The following is a 22702-nucleotide window of genomic DNA, read 5'->3' as shown; positions in this document are numbered from 1 at the left end:
AATGGGTTTTAAAGCCACATGAAAGCAAAACTCAATAAGGGGAATTGAAGCTAAACAACAAAATATATAAATAGCAAGCAAAACTTTTAATCCCTGATGTACGTAAAGAAAAGGAGATGCAAGAAAAGAAGACACACAAAGACGGAAAAAGAAAATGAAAGCGACTTTGGCACTAACAGGGTCTCAAAGCAGCAGAGCTTCTCAGACAGAACAAAAAGACAAAAAGCTTTACCTCCTCACTTTGATGAAACTGCAGAAGAGCAGAAACCACCAGGGATAATAAAAAAGTAAAATGTAAAAGAAGTAATACTCACATCTGGATAATAGTCCACAGTCGGGACCAGGTGGTGGATGAGGGCCTCCAGGGACCCGGACACCAGGTTGTTGTCATGATAAAAGAGGCCAGGGTAGCCCTCCTCTTTGGTCTGGTACAGGTTCTTGTTATAGCTGCCAGTGTTCAGCTGCCCCGTGAACGGCGGTGTCTGAGGCATGTTGTCCTGTGAAGACAAAAAAAAAAGACAAACACAGGAACAGTCAGTCAGGACTTCTTCTCCAATAGATATTTCACCACAGATGCTGATGCAGGATGGCCAAACAGGTCCAAAATAGCTCTCAGACACAAACACAGACGGCGATGGTTTGTTTGGGAAATGGTTTGGACGCGGTCAACACCCTTCCTCCTCCTCTGGATCCCTGCTGTCCATTTTAAGCTTTCTGGGTTTGGCTTTAGTTTATTTTGATGGACAAATGGTTGACTGCAAAAGTTGAAAAGCAAACTGTGGTTGAGACTCAAAAAGAGAGCAAAGACAAGCAGGAGGTTCGTGAGTCATCTGAAGTACAATGAAAAACTAGAAGAGACGGCTTTTGACCCGGAGCTTCACAGGGAACTGACCAATTAACCCTTGCAGTATTAGTGCCTGGCTCAACAGAAATATGGCAAAATTATAGCCCAAACATAACTGCAGGCTAATTGTTCATATCATCTCATAAGCAACAACCGTTGCAACTTCTCAGAAAACAAAACTAATGAACATAACAGGTTTCACATTTTGTTTCTCATAAATCTTCAGTGGGACAATTAATTCATTCGATGCGGGTCCTCTGACTCATGCAGAGCTGATAAAGCATAGAAAATGCATCAAAATGAAAGTACACCAAAAACATGTAGGAACTTGTGAGAGATCCTGAGGCAAACTGTAGTCCTGCAGGATGTCATGACACTCGTTTTGCTCGGAAAGCAAGCTCTTCAATCACGTTGTCTGTTTACTTTCACTGCTGCTGCATGTTTGTGCGCATGATGCAAAGCGAGGAGGAGTGGGTTGTGTGTCAAAGAGGCGCAACAGATCGTGATGCCGGGTAGAATCTGAGTGGAGGAGCATGTGTTCAGTCTTGTGCTTGCACCAAGTATTTCCAAGCTGTGAGGGGGTGAGGGCACGACACAAAAGTAGCATCCTTGGATAAATTGAAAATAGAGTAACAGTAGTACAAAGGCAGAGAACTGACTCAGTCAATGTCAGTCAGCTATCAATGTAACATCAGCATCCAAAAGCTCTGGTCATACCTGATCATGTATGGCTGTATGCACAATTCTACTGAGTGTACTAAACTGGACAAAGGTGCATTTTACTGCTTGTAAATTATATTTTTCATTTGTACTTTTCAAAAGTGACAGTCTCGCTTTAATCGTCAAATAGCCCTTTAAAAAAATAAGGTCCATCATTCTAGCCTCACTCTCAGGTGTTAAACTCAACCAGGTCCTCGCAAAGATAGTACATGCAGCTCACACACACTTTCCTCTGCCAGCCTCCTGACCTCTGAACCTGGCACTTTGGCTCGATCCCATGCCAGGCAGACTTATGGCTGGGGAAACACAAAGGTCCTTTTCACGCTGGGGGGTGGGGTCAGCGTAGGGTGCCACCACCCCGCCCCCACACACACAGTCACAAGCCTCCACACCCCCACCTCCTTGACAATATGTTGCCCCATGGCTGCCTGCCGAGTCAGGAAGCCTTTGAGGCTCATGCACTACAGCACTGCCAGGGACGGATACAGGGATGCCAGGAGGTATAAACTGCACCTGCCCACACACTGGCACAAGGAATTCAAATAAATTTAGGCCTTTATTGTCCTGTGACGTAATTTTGGTCTGCAGAGGAGGCTTACATAAGAAAAAAAAGAAAGTAATGGGGATAAATATTTGCTGATGAGACCAGAGAGAACTGAACCTTCCTAAGTCCCACCCCTTTTCACTCTGCGCTCCAATGGCAGTTGAGCAAGCTTGGGACTTCGTTCAGCTTTCTCTTTTTTCTGTTTCCTGTGCTTAGATATGCTATGTGCTCTGTTCATCTATGTTGCAAAGAAAAACAAATTTTGACAATGGTTAAAAGATTTAACTGGGGGACCTTCAGTTAGCTTCAGTTACTAAAACGCCCACTAAGTAGCCAGCTAATCTACATCAATCATTAGCTTGCTAGTTAGAGTTTGTCTAACATTAGCTTTATAGTTAGCAGGCTTTTATACTCACATTTGCTAACTTAAGATGTGATTTTACATGCTGCTTTTATAAGAAAAGGAGAAAGTTGTTGAAAATTCTCAAGATTAAGTTCCATTTGCTTTTGTAGGAGCACACAGCTTGATATAGATGCCGTAACAAACCCCATTTATTCATAAGTTCACTTAAAGCCTCCACCCACACGAGGCAAACCATCCACCCTTTCACTTTCACACGCCTGCCGCTCCATAATGCACGCGTGCACACACAGACCATCGCTATTATTCAGCCAGACAACCATGGCCATTTCCATGAGAAAGGCGAGTGTGAGGAGTCAGAGCGCAGCGGCCCGAGCATCTGCTGCACCATGTGGCTTCCCCGCAGAGAGAGGGAGCGACTGGGAGATCACGAGTCTGATGGAGGAAGAGAGGAGGGATACTAGAAAAGTTGACTGGTCTTTGGATCTTTGTTTACTCCTTATGTGCGCTTTCTTAGCAGTACCGCACCACAGACTCATTTAGTTACAGTTTCTTACATCCAAGTACAACCACAGACATCTACCGTCCACAAAGCAGCTCTTAACTGGGGTTAAAATGAAGATTGCATCAACAACAGCAGGTGATCGAGGACTGAGAACACGTCTCATTCATTTTTCCCAGCTGGGATCCAAACCACCAACTCCCTGATCCCACGCTCACTTTTCTTACCACGAGGGGGGGAGCTTTTGTTTTGGTTGGATGTGGAGGTCAAACCATGGGTCGACCAGCAGAAAATTAATCAGCAGCAATTTTAGTACTTGCTTCATTGTTTTAAGTAATTGTCTGTTTAATTCATTTTTAATTTGCTTAATTGAGTAAACATTTGTTTTGTCTCCAATGTGAGGCTTTGCAGCTTTTCTCCATCTCAAAGCATTATTAACTGAATCCCACTGGGTTTTTAACTGTTATTCAGACAAAATAAAGCAATTGGAAGAGGACATCTGGGGCTCTGGGAAATTGCCATTGGCATGTGTCCTTATTTTCTGACATTTTGAAGAACAAACAATGAATTGAAATAGCATTAATACATAGACAGCGATATTTAGGAAAGTAATGACCTTATTAAGTGTACAGTGGGATCAGTCTGATGCCACCGATCTACTTTAAATAAAGTTTCTTTGTTTAAGTCATTATAAACTTCAGTATTTCCATAATCATGTTATCTTTTGGCTTTGGCAGTTTCAAGATATTATGGTAAACCAGGGTAGAAAGAAATTCTGTCATTATGATTTGTAATGGCGTAAAAAACAGACACTGTATAGAGATGCTGAAGTGCACAGCACACGCAACCAGAGCTCAGTCTTTTTACTGACAGCTGAGTTGAGAACCATGGCATCTGGGGGATAGTTGAAGGACTGACTTGCCTCTGGCCCTGTTTGGGAGGATTTGGGGTTTAGCCCTGATGATAACAGTGAGCCAACAAACACTGCAGACCACTGATTGGTCAGAGTCACACAGAGTAGTGAGTGTGTGAGACCGAGTGGCACAATGTGACAGTGAATGCACACCAAGTGGAGGAAAATGTGAGCAGTGATGCTGTCAGTCTGGCAGTAAATGTACAGTGCAGGTCTGAGTTAGTCAGAACCAGAAAAATATACCGCCCAAGCCTAGTGACCTTATATAAAAATGCAGTACAGCTATTCTAAGTATCAGAAAAAGGACAGCAGTGGTATTGAATTGGGAATCCTTGTCAGCTGAGGTACTCGATTCTATAATAGGAGAAAAAAGTCTAACTGGATTTGATGTTCAACATTTCATTCCTGGCACCAATATCAGCCAGTCAGTTGGACTAGGATGAATCTTTTTGATGCTGCAGATCTGTCAATCCCGACCTCCATCTAATAAACTACTGAAATCCACACAGACATGGACCTCTGATCACAGAAGACATCATGTAAAAGAACTGTCTTTATAAAATAATAAAAAAAATCTAATATTGCAACAAGTTGTATTGAATCTTCAGTACTGTGACATCACTCTGTCTCTCTGATGTCTTTGAAAAGGTGAACAATTTGGATTAATCTCACACTGCCAGGGGCAGGTGGGCTCCTTTGAAGATAAAAGTCTTGAACACACACAAAAAAAACCTTAGATAGAGGACACCGTGAGATCAGATGTTGCACTTTGTCCTCTTCTCTAATTTCTGTCTTTTATATCAGAGCTTCACTATTACCTACCAGCACATGGGGGTCAGTATTGAGTGTTTTCAGTCTCATATGGTGTTTTATTGATGCTCTTTCTTGTCCTTTTAACTTATTTATTTCAAATGCACTTTAATGGCGTCTGTGTTCAAAACTTTTTTTCGTCACAGAAACAAAAGAAAGGCATAAAATTCAAGCTGCAATATGTAAAATTTCTGCATCAAAATGTCTAAAATGTAAAATTTTATATATTTTGTTGAGGTGTGTACTTTAAATATCCCAAATCATTCCAGCTAAGGTCAAACACAAAGAATCTGTAACATATTTAAGGTAACTGTGTGCTTGCTTGGTAGCCACAAGTTGCTGTAACTTGCATGAAAACATGGATATGTCAGGGAGTGGCGAAGGAAATCAGCAAGCGTGACTAAACGCACATCCTGCCCACGGTGATATTTTTATGGTGCTTAGAGGTTTTACATTTTTGTTGTACTGTCACATTTGCAAGTGACATAATATTGAAGATAAAAAGAAGATAAATATTATGTGAATAAAACCAATAATTTGCCTTGTCCATGGACAGTATTTGTCAGGGTCATGCCAGATAGATTTTCAACTGCTATGGTGGTTCTTTATCAGTAAAGAAAATAACTCCCATGATCGAATGCTGCTTCCAATGTCATCAAACTGCGTCTCTAGTAGCAGAACCCACATATTGTACTTTTGAAGAAAAATAAAGAGTCTTACCAGAAAATAAAGTTTTACTTACTTAGAGAGATCTGGCAATAACCAAGACCCTGTTCTGAGTCCAAAAAAATGCTAATTAGGTTTTGTGCAGCAAGAGGATGATACCACCATCACCATCACCACCACCACCAGCAGCAGCTCCACTAGCTGTGCACTGAAGCCAAAGAGTGTCTATTCTCATCTGCTCTGCTCCACACATGCCAGCTGCAGCTTTCACCATAATCCTAAAAACAAAGCGTAGGATGCTTACAAGCAGCGACAACTGAGACACACTGATTTACATTTGGCTTCCAGGTGTCTGTGCAGCAGTAGCAGGAGTTGTGGTGAAGGGGCCACGTGTCAAGTCCTCGGGCCTGACAAAGGCAAACTCTTAGCGCGTCGCTGTTTGTTTAGCGCAGCCGCTGGCTGGGTGGCAGCTGAAGGTAAACAAACAAAATGCCACAGCTCGCCTCCCCACTTCAGGGGGGGTTTGTTTATGTTGGATGGATGGTTTTAATTATAGCCTTGCTGGTTTTGTGTGTGTGTGTGTGTCTGGGTGTGTAGCCATCTGTCTTAATTTGTAAAAAGAAGTCTGGTTTGGACTTAAATTGGATTTAAAAACAGAGGATATTCAAATTTCTGTCTGTTTCTGCTCATTCATGAGTTGAAAGATGGTTTTGTACTCAGCTAAACAGCATCAAACTGTAAACAGACAAATTGTTGCTTTGGGGGCAAAACTTAAGTACATTTTTGATTATATCAAAACCAAGATTAGAGCCCAACTGATACTGGATCTTTGCGGCCAATTCTGATATTAGAGAGTAAGACAATTCTGGGAGATATATCAGCGGATATTCTTTATATAAAAAGCCCAACTGATATATTAGTTGTCTGATATTATGGGCCAGATATCTGCATTATGTGCTGTAAAAGAAAAAGTTCTTTAAGTTCACACAGACACATATCAGACAACAGATACTGCTGATTTAGTTGTGACAGGCCCATAATATCAACCAACCAATATATCTGTCTGACTCTAACCAACATATCCTTTAACTATTCAAACTAAAACCTGTTTTGACACTCACACAGGCTCTCCCATGCTTTTTATTGGCTTAACACTCAACTGCTGGTTATCACATTGCAGTGAGTCTCTCAGAGGACTGCCTGGGTCGAGAGCTGACTTAAGGCCGTCTCTTGTCCCACCCCTTCTAGTATTTACACTGGAAAGTAGTCAGGCAACTTAGATATGAAACTGAAAGACATTAGTGTTACACTAATTGTGTGATGTAGTATCTGTAAGTGAAGTGTCAAGTTGAGGAGGAGGGAAAAGGGAATTTTTAGTTTCAGGCCATGATTGGCTGAAAGGTTATAGAAATGTCAAAATATTTCCCTTATTTTGCCCTGTGGCGGAATTTTGAAACAGAAGGGCAGCAGCTTAAAAAGCACCAAACCTCCCCGGGCAAATGTCACATAAAGAGTAAAACCCAGCCGTTAACGTGAAATTACCCCCAGGCTCCGGAGTGACACAACCTTCCAGGTAATTTTGTCTCAAAACGTACGGGCGGGGCTGCTTCCCCACAGGGAGAATGATGGAGCCCGGTCCCTCGCTCGCTCAAAATACAAGCTATCAAAGAGCTGGCGGAGGCTCTTCCCGCCCTGCCCGTGGTGTTAACGACCGCTCGTGATGAGCGCCCATCAGCAGTTCAGAGGCTGTAAAAGAAAAAAAGCCTGAACACACAGAAAAACATTCCCGTGGTCCGCGAGACATACACAAGCAGCCAGACGCTCACGATTACTGTTTAAGCACTTCCCCGATGCCATTTCCCTGAGACAGTTCTAAGATCTGAGGAGCATGCAGGTCAAAGCAGTAAAGCTTGGAGATTTGTGATGCAATAAAACATCCTCTGCAGCCTAAACAGCAGTGTGCTCGAGATGCGGTCTCCACAGAAATGAACGAAGAAGAGAAATAGTAGAGCACTGTTTTGTTTTTGCTTTATTGGGGCTGGAGAAGCAGTGGGGGAATGCTGTGAGACACTTTGAGGGGCCAGCAGTAAATCAACACACACACACACACACACACACGCACTGCGTAAACACTGAAAGGCATGAGGAATCTCACTCATCCATGGCTTGAGGAAATGAGGGTGAGAGATAGCTGAGTGGCTGCACAAGAGGCAGAAGAGGCCACAGTGGAATAGTGGAAGTAGTCTAAATAAAGAGGGCCGGTTGGCAGTGTTGTTTGAAGCTGGTGTGTGGTCACAAGTGCTTAAACTAAACTGGGCTCAACAGGACTGAGCAAAAATACACCTGCCCAAGAGGTCTGCAAACAAAAGATGGAACTGAAACATGGAAAAAAAACAGCTACATCTTCCCAGCCAGTCTACTGACCAAATACAGTTCTGAGGTTCAGTATGGACACATTATTACAGACAAAGAAGAGGCACATCTAAAGCTGCAACCGTTAGTCGATTAGTTGTCAACTACTAAATTAATCGCTGACTAAACAACTAATAAATTAATCATCAAGTGATTAAAAATGTATAGAAATGAAAATAATTGGTAGGCTACTTGCAGCCTGAGACATCTCACTACAACAGCAGTAAGAACATGCACAGACCAGGAAAGAGGGAGTGGGCTTTTCAACCGTTCTGCCCGCCAGCGGGTCAGTCAGCGCAGAGTCACACAATGCAGCTAAACTTTGCTCAGGTCCACATGAATTTAATTAAAATTTTAGACACCAAAAATGTCAAGTTAAGATTTTGGTAAACATGGGAGAGACTGCAACATCTGAAACAGAGAAAATGGTTGCTGTATAAATTAAAGACACTTGAAAAAGGGGAGACGCTTAAGGGGTTAACAAATTAGCCCACTTGAAAATTACAGTTGATGGATCATTTCTGGGTATTATAGTCCAAGATTTTCAATTTTACCTCTGTCCACCAGCAACCTATTTCCTCCTTGGATGTAAATATACCTATCTACTGTCCTCATTAGCATTTACACATGCGAGCAATTAAAGACTATTTGTCATCAGTGCGTTATCACCTGGTCTACAACATTTTCTACAAAGTTCTGCAGACTGAACTGAAAGGACAAACGCTGCCATCAAATTTGACACTTTAAACTGTGTGATGGTTGAAAACAGAGGACCTTCTCTGAGCATCTCCTCAGTGCAGTGCAGCATCCACCAGCAGGAGGCTGGTATGCTGAGTGCAGCCACTCGCAGCTCATTCACCCTCCTTCACTACATCCACACATCAGTAATGTGAGTTGTACAACCATCAGTGTTTTGACTCGGGGTAACGTATGCAGCTGTTACACCGAGTGGTAAAAATCACAGCTCCCATACAGGATTCTGTCACCTGCCATCATCAGTCCCTGAAAGCCGCACCATGAAACCTCCCTGCAGACACTAAAAACATCCTGTAGAGAGGGACGCTGCAGCAGAAACTACAGAAACAGAGTAAAAGCTAAAGATTTAACTACGAGTAGAGGTTGGGATTAGATACTGGAAACGCCAGCTTGTGTACTGAGGTGTGTCACTTTTGAAAGTAGTGTAAACGGTGAACTCAAGTGTATTGAGGCTTCATTCAGGACACGTCTGGACTGGGAAATTCCTCAAAGATTTCTCACTAAATGTGCATGACAAAAGACGTCTGGGCATCTGTGTTGAAACTGGGTTAAAAGTAGCTCAAAAGTGGATGTTTTCTTTTTTGGGCATCTATTACACAGCCAATGATTCAACACATTTCAAAGACAGTATTTCAACTTGCGGTCAGGACCTGCTTCACAGTCATTTAATTATTATCAAAAGAACAGTTACATATAACCTGAATGCCAGAAACATCACCTTTAACCAGATTTATCCCAGAAAGCTCTCCACAGAGTCAAGCATCTTCAAGGGCAAAATGCTAATGTTTTTCTTTTTAATTTCCCTGTCAGTCAAGTAGATTAACAATCTACTTGCACAAACATTGTACAAATTGTCTTATTTATTAGAATTCATCAAATAACATCAAGCTAAAGCTAATTGTAAATTTAAATCTAGGGCTGCAAGGTCTACAAAATGTCAGTAAAGAGTGAAAAATGTTTCAAAATGCAAGGTGATGTCTTTAAATATCTTGTTTTGTCAGTCTAAAAACCAAAGATATTCAGTTTAAAATGATAATTAAAGCAGTAAAGAAGCATTTCTGACAGCTTTGCAAGGAAAACTACTTTAACAATTAATTGATAAACTATTAAACTATTTTGATTAATTTTTAACAACTTGCCTGGCTGGGCAAGTGAGCTGCCAAAATTAACTAGCCCAACATGGCATTTCACTTGCCACAGGCAAGAAGACAATCCTTGATGTTGACCGCAGTCTAAACACAGATCAGCTGCAGCTGAGAGCACACTTCCTCTAATTCACAAATCTCTGCAGTCTACACACCTTTTTATCTACAACTACATATTTCCACCAAATGTCAGGCTCCTGCTCCAAAGACTCTCCATCTCCCCAAAGTCTCTGTTTGTCTGCATTTGCACAAACAAAGCCCGCCACAACCACCACCACACAACACAGTACAGTAGCAATCGTGTAATCCACAGCAACAACAATAACTCATTCAAGTGTTTTCATCCAGAGGAGGCACCCTCACTCACATTGTCAGAGTCCTGCCTGCCAAATCACCAATAAACGGATTTAACTTGTCAGCACATTAAGGAAACCCCTGAATGCATGCGTGTAATACAGAGCAGCGGCACGGAAAGCCGAGGAGAAGAGGCCAGAGTTATTCAGGAGAGATGTGGGATTAACTTCACTGATCCCTCACTGTCTTGCAGGGGAGGAGAGGCGGGGAAGGGAAGGGGGGAATCCTCTTAGCCACAAGATAGTGGGGGTTAAAAATAGTCCACCATTGACACCGATTTCAAAAATCCCATTATTGGGGTACATTGAAGGGGTCACCTGGGGGAAATGAAAAGACAAGACGGCTACTCCTACAGCCAACCAGTTTGGGGATCACTACCTTTGTTTGTTTTGGCTGCGGAGGGATAAAGATTTGGATAAAGTCAATAAAGGCGCACTGCCAGCACTCACAGAGCAGTAAAGGGTCAATTTACACAGCAGAAACCCAAGCTGCAATCTTGTCAAGTTGGGAAAAGACTCACAAAGCATTCAGTCAGTGGTCAATGTATTTATAAACGCTGGGAATAAAGTGCGCTCTTTCCACCACCTGCGCGCATTTTGGACATCCGAAGCGCAAAAACAACAAAACATTCAATAAAAATCCACAAAAACTAAATATTCCGCAGCCTCACCTCAACAAACAGTAATCCAGGTGCGAAATCCACTCGTATCCTATCACGAGATGTGCGAAAACAGCCTTTCAGGAGCCGAGACTTTCTCCGTTTACATGTGAATAAAGCGCGGCGGTGAAACCCAGCAGTCCCTCCCCGCTCCGCTCACTCAATGCACCATTATTCAGTTGTAAATGCAGGAAAAGTCAAACGTGTATTCTCGGTTTCAGGGCAGCAGCAGCAGTAGCACCAGCGGGTCTGTTCGCAGAAGAAGAATCCGTATGAATGAATGACAGCACCGGCTGCGTGTGGCTCCGCCGCCGCCTTCTCCTCTCTGGTGTGTGTGAGCTCCGGAGTCGCGAGCAGCCTCAAGACTTCACTGTGAGGTAGAGGCAGCAGCCAATCAGAGGGCAGAACTCACCCCCACCATACACACACACACACACACACAACAGCACCACTCTCTCTCTCATCCTCCCCCTCATCTCTCTAGTTTTCAATTTCATTTCTCTTTTCTCATCCACGCTCTCTTTCTCTCAAACTCTGACGTTTTTTCCATTAATTTCTCATCCTTCTTCTTTCAGTTCATCATCAGTTTGCTATATTTAGACAGCAGGAATACCAGTGTTGCCAAACATCAAAATTGAAAGGGAAAAAATAAAATACAGCAAACTGACTGCTACTACTGCAAACTTTTGTATTCTCACAGATCCAAGATTTTATTTTATATTTATGTATATTTTATAATATTTTTTATTATATTTCAATATTCTTTATAATATTTTCTTTTTTATTTTATGTGTCTGTGATGTATGTCTGTGTCTGTGGAGAGGACATGAGCCTCTAAACTGTCTTTGGTTGTGGGGGGATTTTGTATTTTTTCACCCTCTGTTAGGCTGTTCTTGTTTAAATTATTCTGTTATGCATACATTTTAATGTAAAGCACAATGATTTTATTTATAATGAAATGCGCAATATTAACAAAAATGTCTTGCATTAACATTGAAATTACAAGATGAGTCTACATGCTTGCAGCTGTCAGGTTGTGCTTATGCACAACAATGCTAAATGCTAATATTAGCAAGCTAACACACATACAGTTTCAATGCTAACAGCAGGTATACTGTAAATGTTGCATAAAGCCGCTGTTTAACCACACATTTGCGCTCACGTATGCGCAGCAGTAAGTTTCGCTCCAAATGAACATGTGAAAGGTGAGGCAGCCATGATGCATATGGATTCATAAGTGCGTATACAAATGCACAGCTACAAGCAAGTATATCTCTGGCCTAAAATGGAGTGAGCTCGTGGTTACGAAAAGGGAAGTTGTGTACAGGATACGCTCTGCGTTTTAAGTGGTTAAGTTGTGCGAACTTAAAAGTGAGGCAGTGACAACATGGATGACAAAACAGACATTTGCTAATTAGGACTAAAAACAAAGTCCAGCTGAGGCTTATGGGAAAGGCTGATGTCGATGGCACTAGATGAAACATTGGGGATCACCAGGTTTTTAAAATTCATCCTGATGAGGACATGAACGTCTGTAACAAATATAATATCAGTCCACTTGGTTGTTCTCGAGACTCAAAAACACAAAAGTCAACCTCACGGTTGTGCTAGAGGGAAAATCAGGGGATTAACAAAGTAAGATTAATCCTCTGAGACCAACTTCTACAGCATCTAAAAGTTGATTAGGTCTAATTCATTTGATTCAGTGGTCGACTAACAGGCTAAAAACTCTAATTCAGTCAAACACATGACAATAACAACAACAATAATAACTATTATATCAAAATGCTCACTAATATCAGGCTCTGTGTCCTGTTGTCTGTTATAATTGTGTCCAGCTGAGGAAGTGCAGAGGAAAACAGGCAGTGAGCTAACAAGGCTACAATTTCACACTAACCCATAAATATTTCTAATTTATTCTGTCCACCTTTCTCTCTCCACCTCCCTCCCTTGCCCCTTCCCCTTTTACCCCTCCTTTCTCCCATTTTCCCTCTCCTCTCTTCATCTCCATCCCTCCCCCCATCCTTTCTCTCTTTTGTATGTCTACACGCCTCACTCTACGCTCAGGTCATGTAAATTGAAGCTTCACAACCACAGACAGAAGCAAATTATAATTGTATAATTTATATCAGGGAAAATTCTGGTGTATAAAATGAAAACCGAACAGCTCAGGCTCTTTTTCTGTCTCCAACATAACAAAACATCTGACGACATGACGTTCATTGTTTTGTCCAAATAATTCAAGGTGACAACTGATTCTCATACAAAGGAAGCTGCCTTTTGTAGGTAAATGAATAACGTCGGCTGACAATATATGAAAGTCCAGAATGGGACTGAATAATTGGATTTTAAAAAAAAAGTGTACAGATTAAATGAAATAAACATGCGAATCACAATCATATTTAAATGTCTACTGTATTAAATCTTTTGATGTAGTGTTCTCAGGCAAACCCTAATCTTTGCAGTGTCACCATGTTCCATCAGCGGAGTTAAAGAGAGACATTATGTGATTATTAATTTAGTCGTTTTTATGTATTTATCTTTTATTTAAAAAGGCAGGTCAATTAAGAATTAATTCTCATCAGTGACAACCTGTAAAGACGAGAAATTGAGGTTACATGACAAGATAGGCCGTAAATTGTTCTTTTACTCTTCTATATCTGCAGAAAATAAGTCATCTATCACAAAAAAAAAATTGTCAACAAATGTTCTGCTTATCTTTTCGCAACAGAAAATACAGTAACTAAATTTTGTCCCCTCTTCTTTAAGATAAACTTCATTCAGTCTAAACAGCAAATAAATGTGATTTATACAATGAGTACATATTGGATGTTTGTTCAGCCGGAGAATCCTTTGTGCTTGGCTGACTTGCTCCACATTTCCGAGCAGAGTAATAAGCCTCGGTAAAATAACAGCAAATCATCCTAAATCTCATCAACATCCAGAGGTATTACGTAATCTGGTATTAGCGCAGATTTACGTATATGCACTAATCCGGCTTTTCTCTCGCTTAAATGACTGCACGGAGTTTGACCACAAAGATGAGGATTGCAGTCATTATGTTGAGCATGATGGGACACAAACACAGTATATGTCATCAAACACTACAAGCGACGGTCTGATCTGAATCAGGTTTTCATTTCAAGTGGAAGTCTTGGGCTTTTAACGTAGTTTCTCAAATAACACAACAAAAATAATGGAAAATGTTAAAATTTATGATTAGAGCTGATAAAGTAAAGATAAGTAAAGATATAGTTATTGTAAGTTTGGGTCCTTTTCTTTTAGGAAAGTTGTTGTTCTCACTTTGGAACAATTTGCTATGACTAGGACTGGATATCACTTAAAAAATTAAGATACCAGTACCAATACCAGTACCAGTACCCTTAAAGTGATACAGATACCAATAGACCCCTGCCTTAGATGCTTTTTTTTTTAACATCCAGTATTTCTAATGTTTTGGTGCACGCTGAACTGCCAGTCAGATATACTGTGCTTGACTTCACCACACCAGCTGCTTGCTGCAGTAGTGGACTAATCACATGTTGCACTGAATTGAAGAATATTTGCGATGGTTGGCTGTGAGGAAAACCTTACGAATAGTCATGTTTTTTTCTAGATATGGGTACAAAAAGGACTGAATGAAGGTATTGTTTGACTGGAGAAGTTTTGATACTACTTGGTATTAGTAGGTATTGAGCCCTAACAATGACCAAACACTAAACACAGACAGAAGAGCAGGTTTTAATTTACAAATTATTAACATAACAGGCAACCATATTGAGAGAGAGAGCAAGAAAAAGCCTCAGTCTATATTTTTTGCATATTGCCAAATAATCTCTTTATAAGGCCAGTCATGTTAGTCCATCTCTTAATACTTCCTGATTTCTCTACACTCTCTGTGGCTCTTTGGCCAAATTCAGACAGACACATTCAGGCACTGCAGTCAAAGCGACAGTTACGTCATTCATTTAGAATGGGGGTAGTGCGGGGGGAATGTCAGTCTCCCAGTTGTGTCCTCACTTTGTTCATTTCGTGTACTCAGCTTCGACATCTGGGTTTGGCTTGCAGTTCGGCAAGATAGCGACACCAACAAGCTTCCTTTGGTTTGAGAGAGAGAGAGAGAGAGATCGTGCAGTTGTGGTCCTGCAAGGTTTACACTGAGGTAAGAGAGTCAGTGAATTAAGAGAAATAAAAGATTGTTTCACAGTGCTCATGTTCTGAGCACAAATAAACACACAACCCTGCGGTTAATTGCTGCAACGCGTGAGTCTGAGTCTGAGTGTGAACTTAGCCCAAAGCCCACGTGTTCATACTGAAGACATAGACTAAATCTTTAAAAACATTCCCAAATATTTTGTTGTAGAAAGGGCCCAGTAATTTCATACACTGTAGCTTTTGGAAAACAATACTCAAGCAGAAGGAGGAGATTACATTTGTTGTGGACTATTTTTAGAGGCGAATTAATAAACATTTGGTACTCTAGTATTTGGAGCATGCAGGGTGGAGTCAAAATAAACTAGACTGTGTGTAGTTTGATCATTTCTGGAGAACAACAGCACTCTGTGAAACAGAGGAATGAGATATGTCACAGGACACTTCCTAGTGAGAGTGTAGGTTTTGGTCTTTTCATGTGATTTGTTGACGGTAACAAATATATAGAATATCACCAACTTTAAGTATTCCTGTGTTTGGTTTCAAACATGTCTGTATAAGAGAATACCAGTTTAACCAGTGTAGATTACAGTCTGGAATTTGCATTTCTAAAGCTCAAGGAAGTGGGGCTCTTCCAGTACAGATCGTTGTCACACTATCCCTTCAGGGCCGAACGAAAGATTTCCAGTTCGTCTGTTCAGGTAACAATCAGCATGAGGTAGCTACAGCCTGGAGGTTTAATATATAGGATTCCCGTAAATGTGAGCATAAAGCAGGACGTGGCAGGAAGGAAAAAATCCCATCACAGAAAAGTGATGTTGTTGTGTAACTAATTTGATAAAGCTTAAAGCTATACTGGCTAAAATATATGATACTGTAGAAAGGTACAATATGTCCTCAGCTTCATTAACATGTGACTGAAGACATCTGATGTTTACTCTCATGGAGAAAGAGCCTGACCGGGCGTTTCAGAATTGTGTTAAAGGTCTGTTACGCAAGCAAGACATCCAGTCTGATGTACTCGATTTGAAATGTTCCTGCAGGGAAATAAATAAACATGCACTTCATGTTTGTGCTACATTCCCCATATAGCTTCAACACTGAGCAGCGAAGACAGGCGTCAGGACTTTACAATAACATGTTGTTTCCCATTTGTGCCACCGCTGCAGCAGCCAGGTCACAGTCCAGCATCTTGCTCATGGACACTTGAACAAACATCCTGAATAATGATAAACACTTCTTTCACACCAGGAGAACTAAACCTGTGACCCTCTGGTTGAAGGGCAGATATTCTCAACACATCTGCACTGACAAGAAAGCAATAAATAAACATCATGGTCATATTCAAGTTTTCCTTCAACCCACTGATGTCAGAACTGTGACAGATCAACTCTCCACGCTACATGTTTATATTTCATTTATGTCTTCTTTATGTAACAGAAGTACATTTGTTATATATGCAAATCTAATGCCTTGACATTCTGACTTTCTTTTAATGTATTGTGGAAGAGATCACATATATGAAACATATTGTAGAATACCTGCAAAACATGACTTGTGAATAATGCCAATATGTATATAAAGGTTTCAGAGACACTGAGCATGAAATAGTTTAAAGTAAGATGATTCATTCTATTGTATATGGTGTATAGCTTTTATTCTTTTCCTGCATCTAAGGTTATTGTGACAAAATGCAAAGAGCCAAGATGGCTTTTATAACTAGGACATCATTGTTTTCTCATAGGAACTGTCCCTTACAGTTTACTTGCAGCGGCATTCAACAATAGCAATGAAATTGTCATTTAGCTTAATGAGACTTCAGCAACAATATTTCTATAATACTATCAGTAAAATTCCAGACTTCCCCATGATTATCAAGATGTTATGCTGTTGACAAACAGACTAGAAAACTGAAACTGGGTTGAAAATATTTATTTTTTAATTTTATGTAAAAGTGCATGAAACAATTCCTTTACATTGGGAACAAGTGACTGACAACCAAAACCGTGTCCAAACTGAATATGAGTGTCTGACCATTGTGTCGCTTCACGTAACATCAGACGCTCTCTGTTCACACTGAATCCGTTAAATACGCGCTGCCGTCATATAACAAACCACACCAATCAGCTGTGCGCTGGAGATCAGACAGAGGATGTAACCACTCAAGTACAACGTGGGCAAATGTTTGCTATCTTTCTGCATTTATACTTTTTAAACAGAAATTATATATAATTAATAATATATAATATATTGTGATTTTAAAAAATGTTTCTTTACTGGAAAACCCCATACAATACAGCCAACAGAAGGTAAATTGTTATTAGCAATGTTAAATTACCTTGATAAGCCAACCATCTCCAGCCAGCTGCCACCTTATTTAGGTTTTACTGATTAAATGAGGAGATATCAGATAGATAACTTAGCGGCTTGATGAAACTTAATGAATCAGCTGTTCTGCAGTGCTTACAACATGAGTGATGGGAATAAATAGAAACGGGGCACCTTCAAACACTGGTTCTCAAACAGGGGTCCTGGGACCCTCAGGGGTTGGAGGCACTTGGGGAGGAGGTAATTATCCAAGATGACAGTTGTAAATTTCCAAGAAGAAAGTTTGGATATTCTCGGAGATTCAAGAGATACATTTATTAGAAAATGCTCATAGTTCTTAGAATACTTTTTAATCTATAACTGTTAATAACTATACAGTATCTAAATCTTCCTACTGCCAGTCAAGCATACTAACCATTAATGGTGGAAAGCGGCTCTCTCTGCAGACATACATGTGGGGTGCCTGTTATATTTTCTATCTTGTAAGGGGTCCTTGGCTAAAAAAGACTGAGAATGTTTGTCTTATAAAACAGTGAATTATGGCACTGATACTTGCTCTTGTTGCATTCAGTTAGGACACGCTGTTAGAAATCTTGTCACAGATGTACTGAAATCTCTTCTTCCTCTTGCCTGTCAGTCAACAATCGCCTTGTTTTACTCACAAAAACTTGGATTTTGAGGGTCTTTACCTGCATTTGGTTTAATTCAAATCTCATACAGATCACTCAGCCTAAACAAAGCTGCCCTGAATGTGACTGTACTATCAGTGCCGTTATTCGGCTCCACCTGAGCTTCCACTCTTTGGGTTAATATCATGAGTGCATCCTAGTTTCCACCTTTGTTCATGGTGTGATTTGGACCCATGCGTGCCTCTGCTACAGTCCGCCTGCCTCCACATTTACACCCGTGTTCTCTGGTTAGACTGGTGAGGAGCTCCAGGACTCTAATCTCGTGCTCCATGCGTGCTGTCTCCCTCCTTTCCTCCCTCTCGGCCATCTCCCTCTGCCGACGCTCCTCTCTCTGTAACCACTGGGCCAGGAGGTCCTGATGCCAGCGGGCCTGCTCCTGCCGCTGACTCTCCAGCTGAACCAGCAGGCCCCGGGTTTCTGACACCAGCCGCTGGAAGCACTCCGACAGGTGCCTGAGCGCGGGTTCCAGGCAGGTGGACTCAGGGTGTTGGTGGCCAGAGGAGGGGACTGTGTTGGGGCTTGGAACTGGGGGTGCACGGAGTGGAGATGCAGCAGGTTGGGTAAGAGTGGGAGGAGAAGGAGCAGGTGGAAGTTCAGGTACTTCATGTGGGGAAGAAGTGCTTAAGCTGTTCTCCACAAGTGTACCTATGACACAGGATATAAAACAGTGCAGTTTGGAGATTATTACTAACAGGAAAATCTTCTTAGTCAGTTAATGTACTAATTGAATGATTTCTGAAGCCAAAATGGCAAACAATCTCTGGTTCCAACTGTTAAAATGTGAGTATTTGCTGATTTTCTTCATTTTATGTGATATTAAACTGAATATCTTCACCTTCTAGACAGTTGTTTGGGCTTTAAGGTGCCTATGGTGACATAGGGCTGAAGGGCTGATAAACAGGAGTTTATCAGAAGTCAGTTATCATCTGGACAGAAACAGAACAGCTACAATTCTAATATGACATTGGTTTGTTCTTCTGTCCACTACAAAGTACACAAAATTGGACACATAATTAAAAATGCTTAAAGGGAAAATTGAGCACTTTTCATGTGAATGTCCAGTCAGTAAAGATGTAGTGATGAAGTCTGCTGCAAAATCTGTTTCCCCTCTACCTTGCAGCCAGTGATGTCACTGGATATAAGGAAGAACTACAGGCTATTTCAGCTTGGATTTCTAGTCTCCTCCTCTGGGTAGCTAGAGGGAGTGCTAGATGAGTACTTTGGTCACCTAATGCTATGTTTTGACCAACAAAGTAATAGCTATAGGCTAGGGTGGTGATAACTCAAGAGAATGGGTGTGGGAGTCTCAAGCTCACCCACAATGCATCCTGGTACTGGTCACTGCTGTTGAATGCCATTTGGTGTTAAGAATGAGGTACATTGTATTAGGAGGAAGTTTGTAATTTATAGAGAGCAACAAAGCAAAATTATGAGACCATAAGACACTAAAGATTCACAGCCTACATAGCAAGTGACAATGTGTGGAATCTCAATATATAACCCCAGTACTTACCACTGATTTCACGATGGATGGTTGATTCTGGATAAACTTCATGGCGTCTGTCTCTCGGAGAGAGATGCTGTGGAAATCCTGTGTTGCTGAATTCATCTGTGGACTCTTCTCCATCTTCCACCTTGACTTCAGAGTCTAGCTGCCAAGACTGATGGTCTCCTCTCTCCTCTAAAGAGCTCAAACATTGTCTTCCTGTCCTCCCTGAAGAACCAAAGTGGTGCCCGCTAATCTCTGTGTTAGAGGTTAAATTTGGTGGGATATGTCCTGCCCTGTCAATGGAGTCAAGGTGACGCACAGGGGAAATAAAATAGTGTCCTCCTTCAACTCCCGCTGACCTACGGCCCAACACAGCATCCATGTCTGCAAAGTATTTAAAAGTGCAAGGCTGTGAGCTGTCAACGCTCCTCTGTAGTTTGGCTCTCACATAATTAGCCTTCAGAGTTTTGACCCGAAGTCGACACTGATGTGGACTCCGAGAAAAACCCATTTCACTCATCCGGGCTGAGAGGTGTTTGAAGACATGGCGGTTGCGAAGGTTTTCAGCTAAACTCTTCTGGACGCGCTCATCACTCCAGGCACAAAGCAGCACCTGAGTCTCCTCCACTGTCCAGTTAACTGAGCGCTCAGCTTCTCGTTTTCCTGCACATACAGAAACACAGCTGAAAACTGATGCTGGTGGTCTAAAGTTGTGGTTCATAAACATTTTTATGACAAGCATTACTAAAGGGACATTCGCTAGACCTAGTGCACAATGTTATAACCAAGCAAAAAACACTGGAAATGTATTGAGTGTCTGGTAATATTTGAACATTTACTAGTCATTTGTCCAGTGGACAAAATATCTTTTTTCTAATTTTGCACCCTGGCTAGACCACTGACCTTTGATATAATCTGGCAAAGGATTCCTCTTTGTTCAAAATTATAGACGGAGCACAGTTAAGTACACATTACACATAGGTGTAAATTTATTGAAAAACAACATAAATTAAAAAACAATGCCTTCACACTGATGCCAAACTACAAATTTCATCCAGTCTAATCAAATTAACTGTCTCAAAGGTGTTGATGGTCATTAGCAGCTTTGGGTGCTGTTTAACTGTATTGCAAAATACTGAGAGGTGTTCAACTGATCTCACCAGTAAGGACATGATAAACAGTTTCAAACTATAAGGAAATAGTCTGCAAAATCAGCATGGCTTCAGCAGCTTAGCTTTATGGATAGTGCCCACCGCACCAAACTATGCAGTACAACAAAGGCTAACTAAGGTATTTAACTTTGTCTTTATAACCGGGTTTGCATGTATTATAGCACACAGACTTATCAACTGGCTTCAATAACATAACATATCCATGGATGGCATCAAGTCATGTAATGTAATATCCATCTTTAGCAGAGATGACATCCTCACATTACTCACGTTTACTATTTAGCAGACAGGAAGCGGTTCTCTTCCACTTCATGCTATGTCTCAGCTACCAGTTGAAAAGTTTGTTGTTAGCCAACAGGCTAATTCAAATACATAAAGAATAATACTAGTCTGATAACACTGCCCGAAATTCAAAAGGCTCAGGGTGTCATTGTGCTCGCAGGACAATCAGTAATGAACTGTTAAACAGCTTAATAACTGATGAAACCCAATCTTGACAGTCATTTCTCTGTAGCAAACATAGCTAATGTTAGCAGCTAACAGTTAGCTGAACAAGCTACAGGACTATTTGTGTCACCCTGACTCTCTGCTGCCTCTCAAACCACAAACAAAAGATGTCGGCTGCTTCACAGGTTCTTACTTTTGGTCGTTGACACTGAGTTGGTCGAGTTGATGATCGGAGGATTCATTTTAACGGGCTGCAGGAAATGTAAACAATCCTCACACACAGCGACGCTCCTCTCTTCCGGTTGACGTCGAGTCCAGCGTAAGACGTATAGTGACGTATGCAACGTTATGTTACAAGACGAAAAAAAATGACAATTAAAACAATGTATGATGACATTTTTGAGTTATAACTACATCTTGTACGAATTACATTCTGCACTGTTTTTGTGTTTCTCCATTAACTCGGTTTATACTATTTTGCACACATAAATCATGCTGGAAGTCAGTGGTTTTCAGACACACCAAAGGGCAAGCTAGAATCTGAATGTATACCTGTATTCAAAACAGTCTCTATATAATACGCAATATCACTCTTATCACTGTAAAGGTTTATATTTAATACTAATTCCAAGTAAAATCTTTCCCACAACCATATTACTAATTAAATATTTAACAAAATATTTCAAGAATTCATTTGAAACTTTGTAAAAATGCATCAAAGCAGCAACACACCAATTTAAAAGGTCACAAAAATAGACATGGAACTGAGAAAGGGAGAGAGAGACACTATAAAAACCACTATCCAGGAACTGCACAAACAGCAAAAACGGAGGTTCCCATTAATGGATGGGTTATAAAGGAACTTGTTAGGGCATAGAGTTTGTCTCTAGGCACACCATTTCAGAAACACTACTGTAAGCAATATCTTCCCCATAAAACTCATTCATATATTGTACTGAAAATGCATTACAGATTCTTAAGTTATATATTGTCTTAATCTGCAGTGTTCCAGCTTGCCCTACATTTTGTCTGTACAGATCGTATATGTTTTTATATCTCCTCTGGGATAATTAAAGTTGCATGGTATTGTATCTAAGAACTCCATGAGTTTAACATCAGATATTCATTCCTTTTTAATATGCAGTATAATTCATACATTATTCATATACAATACTGTGAGCTGTACAATATTTATTTAAAGTTGAGATGAAATGGAAAAAATGTCTGTTAACCCTTTTAAATCACATCCCAAGTCATATTGTACACCTATTTAACAATATATGCAAAAAAATAAATGGCATGCACTTGAACCAACCAATTTCAACCACTAATATCATGACATAAACCCATCATTTAATCTTTAATTTTTAGCAGCATGCAGTGCTGTAGAGTAGGATCTGTTGGCACAGCGCTAAGACACAAGACACATACACGTTAATGTTCAAATCAAATTCCTCTCACCATTAGGCCTAGGCCCACCTGCCTATTTTGTTTCACTCAGTGACACATCATGATTTGTACCATGAGTGTTTGTGCAACCCTCAACAAAGCTGTGGTATGCTAGTTTTATATGATATGTTCCTTGCATATCCATTTAGTTATTTCTCCAATTTATTTCTCCAACCGCTTATGATCTGATTTTGAAACGTAATGTGCTGAGTATCTACATGATACATTAAGCATCTCTAGATTCATGATGGAAGATGGTGCAGAGGAAAAACTGTACTGATACATCAGATA

The 22702-nt window shown here is 40.7% G+C and overlaps 2 protein-coding genes across 2 annotated transcripts in view; both read right to left on the bottom strand.

Moving 5' to 3' along the window:
* rasgef1ba (RasGEF domain family, member 1Ba) overlaps nt 1–22702 on the bottom strand; it is a 137389-nt gene that overhangs the window by 25476 nt on the left and 89211 nt on the right. Inside the window, exon 4 of the mRNA XM_084728191.1 lies at nt 315–497. Coding sequence (XP_084584317.1) covers nt 315–497 — 183 coding nt within the window. The remainder of the gene's footprint in view (nt 1–314; nt 498–22702) is intronic.
* LOC146320067 (uncharacterized) lies at nt 17466–21282 on the bottom strand. The gene is made up of 3 exons (XM_084729465.1): nt 21156–21282; nt 19368–20006; nt 17466–18499 (listed from the first exon to the last, which is right to left on the bottom strand). Exons 1-3 carry the CDS (start codon nt 21202–21204, stop codon nt 17991–17993), a joined length of 1197 nt encoding a protein of 398 aa, XP_084585591.1. The 5' UTR covers nt 21205–21282; the 3' UTR covers nt 17466–17990.

Source organism: Lutjanus erythropterus, chromosome 10 (genome assembly GCF_056507025.1).
Source record: "Lutjanus erythropterus isolate fLutEry1 chromosome 10, fLutEry1.hap2, whole genome shotgun sequence".
NCBI lineage: Eukaryota > Metazoa > Chordata > Actinopteri > Lutjaniformes > Lutjanidae > Lutjanus > Lutjanus erythropterus.
Note: the sequence above shows the minus strand (reverse complement) of the source record. Positions and strands in the feature narration are given on the sequence as shown.

What these genes read in the sequence shown, in the direction of transcription:
- LOC146320067 (XM_084729465.1), bottom strand. Translation starts at nt 21,204, where the DNA reads ATGAATCCTCCGATCATCAACTCGACCAACTCAGTGTCAACGACCAAA. An exon ending in CTCAGTGTCAACGACCAAAA is followed by an intron (nt 20,007 to 21,155) that starts GTAAGAACCTGT and finishes CTGTATGTGCAG; the next exon opens with GAAAACGAGAAGCTGAGCGC. An exon ending in CATCCATCGTGAAATCAGTG is followed by an intron (nt 18,500 to 19,367) that starts GTAAGTACTGGG and finishes CCTGTGTCATAG; the next exon opens with GTACACTTGTGGAGAACAGC.